Genomic DNA, 7,276 nt, shown 5'->3' on the forward strand with positions numbered 1-7,276 from the left:
TCCATGTTGGGGATACACAAGTGTTTGCTTGCTAGAAAATTTGCTGGACATTTTTCTTTATCAATTTCCTTGACTTTTGCCCAATGTAAAACTTATTTACTAAGAACTTTTTTTTCGTTACAGCACTCACAATGGCCGTGTTTTGCGACGAGTGCTTTTCATATTTGGCCTTACCGGATTTGCATTACTGTGTTGCCTAACCGCCTGGGAAGTGCATAATACATTGGATCGGCCCGTTCCCTATTTTCCTGAGTTGTGGGATTTCGCCAAGGAGTATTTATTCGAAAGCCATCTTTGGTTCAATGCCTTAATGCAAGTGATCTTCTCTTTGAATTGTGGATTTGGGGTATTGCCAATGATCACCGGGAAATTTCTATACAAAGGAGATGCTGTTCGCACGTCGGCCGTCTATCTTTGCTTCAATTTGCTGATCAATGCCATTTCCGTTACTCTCTTCATGATACAATTTCATCATTCTGCCAATGGAGGCTATTTGATAGAGGAATTGAAGCCATTGACTGCGATATACGATCGCATATTGTATGACACGCCGCCACATACATTGTGGATCAAACTGCTGCCATCTCTGATCAATGCTTTGGTGGTTATAGCCTGTGCCGTTTCGATTGTTGTGGGAGTTTACACCTGCACGAGACTGGTGCCGAGACATCCCAATTATGTCATTAGTCTGGTGGGGTTGGTTGGCTCCATAATATCCCTGTCTTCGCCGAATTTCTATGTGGCCCGTTTACTGGACGCAAGGGTGGTGGGTACCATGATAATCACTGCTTTGGTATTTGAACTGATAGCTTTAACATGGATATATGGAGTGAAAAATATCTACACCGATTTGGAGTTCTCCATTGGCCGTCCCATATTGAAGCTCTGGCTGGGACTTTGGTGTGTATGCCCGGCCATACTGACGGGTTTGCTGGTTTGGTGGTGTTCCGACGATGATCAGAATGATCTGTTGCCCCATGTGATGCCACGCTGGGCGCCCATTATTTTTGTGATCTTTATTATTATGATCATAGCTTGTGTGCAAATATTCCGCCAGGTGGAATACAACTTCTTTGGCATGATTTGTGAGGCATCCAAGTCGGCTAAGGAATGGGGCCCAGCAGATCCTCTGGCTCGCCATGCATGGAAACAATGGCGTTCTGTGTGTCAGGATACCGGTCAACGAGACTTCACCTTGAGAAGGCGGGGCACTCGGGACTACACACATTCCATTAAAAAGGGCCAATATTCCACATCAGCCAAATATGCCAATGGCCAGGTGGGCAGCAATCAACAACAGCATTGGAAATCTTCAACGCCGGGCAATAGCTCGCCGAACTACAGTGGTTCGGTTTTCGGGGACTCTGCCATAGAGGAGGACATCAGTGTGGATAAGTTTCCGGGAATCACGCAACAATTTGTGCCATTTCATAACAGCGAACCCAACAAACCCATAAAGTATTCACACAAAGCCCGCAGTCAGTCGCAAGCACCGCCGCCCCCCTCGCAGCAGCAGCAACAACAACAGCGAATTAACATAAATGGCCAGCACATGAATCACAACCAGCGACAGCAGCTGAGTCACCTGGGCAATCAGGTGGAATTGCGTAGCTCAAATCCAGATACACCCAAGCACCGAGAAATTGTCTATATTAGACGAATGTCCTCCGAAGAGGGAACCCATGCCACACGCATTGAAATTACCCCCTCCAATGAGTCAATATCATATGCAACTGCGCGCAACCCTGCTGCCCGATCGAGCAGCTCCCACGATAATGGAGCAGTAAATCATGCCAGACGCAATTCGAACTCCAGCAAAATGGAGAACAGTCGCAATGCAGGCCCCACATCAAAGCTACCGCCTTCAATCAACGATGACAATGGTGATCACATATGTTGGCGCAAATTCTCCATGAATCCTCAAGAATATTCAACAGAATTGTGATTTTCTCACGCTCACGCTCCCTCTCTCTCGCGCTTCCTCTCACTCTTCCACCAAATAGTCTATGTGATTCGATAAGAAAATCTTACAATTCCATCGAATCTTGAATGGGGTATCTGAGTATGAAATCTCTTTCATCGGAATCGAGTACGAGCAGAGATCCATCAACCAGAGGATGAGGATGGAAGAAGGCAATTTTCCATACCGTATGTGAACTGTACGACAACAGTGCCTTGTATATCAAAATCAAAGATGATAAAGACTTTCTCCTTCCCTCTAACAGTCCCACAAAGATATCCGAATATCATTTTAGCTCTAAGGCAATTAATGCATAAATCGCAACGAGTCGTTTTTAAGTCGTCAATATAAATTCTAGTGTTCGGTTTAATTATAGTCTATGTAAGTGCGTGTGTTGTTGTATATAGATAGTCCTAGATAATATGTATGTATGTATGTATGCTAATCCAATGAATTGCATTGTCCTCCGAATGAATGCTTTAGCTCCACAAGGGGATGAGAAAACATTTTATTATTATTTATTATTATTATTATCACTTTTTTCTCTCAAAACAGAAAAACCGAAAATTCGTTATTAAGCATTTACTATGATTTTAATTAGTCCATTATTTTCTTAAATATTTAATGAAACCAAATTGAAACAATTTTGTATGTGTTATAAACAAAACTATCACAGTTTACTTTTTGTATCTCTCATATTAATGATTATTGTAATGTACATAATTGAATGATATTATGTTCGAAACCAAAATGCGTTTTTATTTTAGAATTCACATACAAATGTATCCATATACAATACAAACCAATTTTTAGTGATTATTCAATACATACACAATAGAAGTGATCTTTTGTAGCTCTCAAAATATATTCACCACAAGTAAAACAAAAAGTCAAAAAACAATAAATTAATTTACAAGAAAATACGCATCGAGTTTATTCCCTCCTTTCTTTTGGGTATTGAAATGGTTATCTGTTATGGGAAACTGGAACAGATTTTTGAGTTGGTCACAGACTTTGAAATATCAAAATTATTTCACTTTTTGTCGTTCCTGTGTATTCTGTGTAAAGGTTGGTACTATATTCGGTTTTCGTGGCGAAACTCCATATAAAAACAAGTAAAAAGGCATTAAGTTCGGCCGAGCCGAACTTTGGATACCCACCACCTCGGGTATATATGAAAACCCCCTTTCGGTACAATCCGGTGAAAATTGGATAACTTATGCACCCAAATTCGACACGGATATTGAGTGGGCTAATAAATATAAGTCACTGTTGAATTTTGTGTTTCAAATTTCAACAAAATAGGGTAATAAATAAAGCTTTTATGAGCTTCAGACCCTTTATCGGCAGATCGGTCTATATTGCAGCTATATCTAAATATAGTCCGATCTGAACCATATTTAGGTCGGATAGCGGGTGGCCTAAAAGTACTCACTGTTTCAAATTTCAGCGAAATCGGATAAAAAATAAGCTTTTATTCGCTTCAGACCCTTTATCGGCAGATCGGTCTATATTGCAGCTATATCTAAATATAGTCCGATCTGAACCATAATCCGATCCGAACCACTTTTGGGACGGATGTCGGAAGAACTAAAACTACCCACTGTTTCAAATTTCAGCGAAATCGGGTAATAAATAGAGCTTTTATGGACTTCAGACCCTTTATCGGCAGATCGGTCTATATTGCAGCTATATCCAAATATAGTCCAATTTCATCCATATTTACATCAGATATCAGGAGGCTTAAGATAACCCTCTGTTTTAAATTTCAGCGAAATTGGGTAATAAATAAAGCTTTTAGGGGCTTCAGACCTTTATCGGCAGATCGGTATATATGGCAGCTATATGTATAGTCCGTTATGCACCAATAATCACTATTTCATTATACCCTTTATAGGAAAATCGGTCTATATATCAGCTATATCCAAATTTGGCCCGATTTGGCCCGTTCAAGAACTTAACCAGCGTGCATCAAAAATACGTATTTGTGCCAAATTTCAACTCAATATCTCAATTTTTGAAGGCTGTAGAGTGATTACAACAGACGAACGGACGATCCGAAATATTGTATATATATATATAGTTTGTAGGGTCGGAAATTGATATTTCGATGTGTTGCAAACGGAATGACTAAATGAATATAACCCCTATCCTACGGTGATGAGTATAAAAATGAACGGAAAATATTGATGAAAAGTGGTCATTTCGCTATAACTTGTTTTTTCATCTAGGGGAAATTTACATTTCACGACGCCCAAAAAGAGCACAACCACTGTCGCTGCACAACAAGTCGTTTTCTAGCGTAAAATAAACGCGATCGCCAAACTTCTAATTGTAACTAAGTATTTGTTAGTGGTAGTGATCTTGCTCACATGTATTTACTCGGCATGGAAAAAAAATATTATTTGTGGATGCATAAATGAGAAACTATTTGTATAAAAATATTAATAAATAATACACTCCTAAATAAATAAAAAAACCAGCAAGGAAGGGCAAAAGTCGGGAGGTGCCGACGGTATAATACCCTACACCTATCCTATAAGTACAATGTGCGACCTATATCCAATTCTGAACCAATTTCGATGGACCTCGGCGAGCAAATATGTTCAAACTGTAAAAACTACGGTTGACAAATGACAACATTATGGCAAATTACTCAAAATCTGACGAACATATATATGGGACCTATATCTAATTTTGAACCGATTTCGAGCAAATTTCTTAGATAATGTGGTAGTCGTCGAGGAAAGCGTTTTGCAAGATTTCGGCAAGATTGGTCGAACAACGCGCTTGCAGTGGCTCTTGGGGTGAAAATCTGGCAATATACATATATGACAGCTATATCTAAATCTGGACCGATTTCTATGAAATTCACCATTAATATTGAGAGTCATAAGAAAATCTTTCCTGCGAAATTTCGGCAGAATCGGTTAACAAATGAGCACTATTTGCAATATTTCTCAAAATCGGACGACCATATATATGAGAGCTATACCTAAATCTGAACCGGTTTAGAGCAAACTCCTCAGATACTGTGGCAGTCGTCGAGGAAAGCGTTTTGCAAAATTTTGGCAAGATGGGTCAACAAATGCGCTTGCAGTGACTCTAGAAGTTTAAATCGGGCGATATTTATATGAGAGCTTTATCTAAATCTGAACCGATTTCCTGGAAATTCACCAGTAATATTGAGAGTCAAGAGAAAATCGCTCCTGCCAAATTTCGAGAAAATCGGTTAACAAAAGACCATTCTATTGCAATATTACTGCAAATCGGACGAACATATATATGGGAGCTATATCTAAATCTGAACCGATTTTTACCAAACTCTATGTATATTGTGGTAGTCGTCGAGAAAAGCGTTGGCAAGATTGGTCAATAAATGTGCTTGCAGTGACTCTAGGAGTGAAAATCGGGCTATATATATATGAGAGGTATATCTAGATCTGAACCGATTTCAATGAAATTCACCAGTAATGTCGAGAGTCGTAAAAATTTATTGAAAATCGGACGAACATATATATGGGAGCTATATCCAGATCTGAACCGATTTTTCCAATTTCAATAGGCTTCGTCTCTAGGCCGAAAAACATGCCTGTACCAAATTTGAAGGTGATTGGATGAAAACTGCGACCAGTACTTTGTACACAAATTATCATGGACAGACAGAAGGACATAGCTAAATCGAATCAGAAAGTGATTCTGAGTCGATCGGTATACTTATCAATGGGTCTATCTTTCTTCCTTTTAAGTGTTACAAACAAATTGACTAAGATATAATACCTTGCTCCACAGTAGTGGTGTAGGGTATAATAAATGTTTCTTTCATAAAGAACTAGTGTAATAAATTTGTACGAAGTAATAACGATTATGAAAGAAAGTGTTGATTTTCGGGAAATTTTGCCCAAAAAAAAACGTAGTGCCAGCCTTAAGAGTGCAGAACAAAACCATGGCTGTCGAGGAGCTAAATACTGCTACAAGAGGTCTCACTGCTTCAAACTTTAGGATATTATATAGGCTGTAACTGGTACGAGTGTTAAGGAATCTCTTCCAAATTAAGTTAATTCTAGGAAACAAATGCGGCTTTTGTGCGTTCAACGCCTATGTGGCAGCTGCGCACAAATATGGTCAGATCTGGTCAATGCAACTCACTAGCACCGCTAAAATGGGTAGAAGGAGCTCATTTCTGGGCTTAAACCCTTAAATCGGCACTGTGAAATCAGGGTAAAAATACGAATATTATGAACTCAAAATTTCTTATCGGGCGGTCGGTATAAATAGTGGTATATAAAGATATATGTCATCTTTGAACTTTAGGTTGTAGAGTGATTTCAACAAACAGACGGACGGACATGTTCCGATTGTCTATGAATATAACGACGATCTAATATGCATAATTTGTTGGGTTGAAAATGTATAATTTGATGTGTTGCAAATGGAATGGCAAAATGGGCAAATCTTCGGTGATGGGTGTAAAAACATATATGACAATTTTGGCTTGTAGAACATTTGGTAGGTTTTGTGGGATTTTTAGTTAAAATTTGGCAGGAACACTGCCCCGACACCCAGGCCAAATCCAGTCTAAATCGGACCATATCTCGATATGGTCCCATCTTTAGCTTGATCTCATAAACGACGCATTTCAATCTAATTTCACCAAAAAATAATATTGGGTTGCCCAAAAAGTAATTGCGGATTTTTCATATAGTAGGCGTTGACAAATTTTTTCACAGCTTGTGACTCTGTAATTGCATTCTTTCTTCTGTCAGTTATCAGCTGTTACTTTTAGCTTGCTTTAGAAAAAAAGTGTAAAAAAAGTATATTTGATTAAAGTTCATTCTAAGTTTTATTAAAAATGCATTTACTTTCTTTTAAAAAATCCGCAATTACTTTTTGGGCAACCGATATTTGGAAGATTTGGCTCTATTGGGCACCTCTACACCCGTGCTTAATATGGTCATATATGAAAATCACATAAGGCGTACTTTTTACCCGTATTAAAATATATCTATAATGGTATGTATGAAAAATTCTGCCAAACTGAAGACGTTTTTACATTTTTTTTCAAATTGGACTGCCGAAAATGCAGATTTTTTTGTTCCAAAGTGCTGATTTTCTACCAAATTAATATGAAGTTTGCACATAGACTAATTGGTGGCGCTTGAGATGAATGAGAGTTATCTAAGAGCATGCCGCAAGCAGAATTTTGCCCTCAATATCATGCGGTCTGCATTTTCTAAATATCCATTATGACTTTTCCATGAATGAAGCTATGGCTTAATGCACACATGTAGCGTTCCGGCTGCCTTAGGGCCAAAA

At 38.6% G+C, this 7,276-nt stretch overlaps 1 protein-coding gene across 2 annotated transcripts in view; it reads left to right on the forward strand.

The window, feature by feature from the left end:
• Window positions 1-2,814, forward strand: part of LOC106082382 (sodium- and chloride-dependent GABA transporter 1) — a 170,009-nt gene extending 167,195 nt beyond the window's left edge. The window contains exon 6 of one of the 2 annotated variants that reach the window (XM_013244848.2): window positions 124-2,814. In XM_013244848.2, coding sequence (XP_013100302.1) covers window positions 124-1,945 — 1,822 coding nt within the window. In that variant the 3' untranslated portion in view covers window positions 1,946-2,814. The remainder of the gene's footprint in view (window positions 1-123) is intronic. The other variant, XM_013244852.2, reaches the window with a different exon arrangement.
• Window positions 2,815-7,276: the final 4,462 nt, after the last annotated feature.

The sequence above is a fragment of the Stomoxys calcitrans genome, chromosome 1 (genome assembly GCF_963082655.1).
Source record: "Stomoxys calcitrans chromosome 1, idStoCalc2.1, whole genome shotgun sequence".
NCBI lineage: Eukaryota > Metazoa > Arthropoda > Insecta > Diptera > Muscidae > Stomoxys > Stomoxys calcitrans.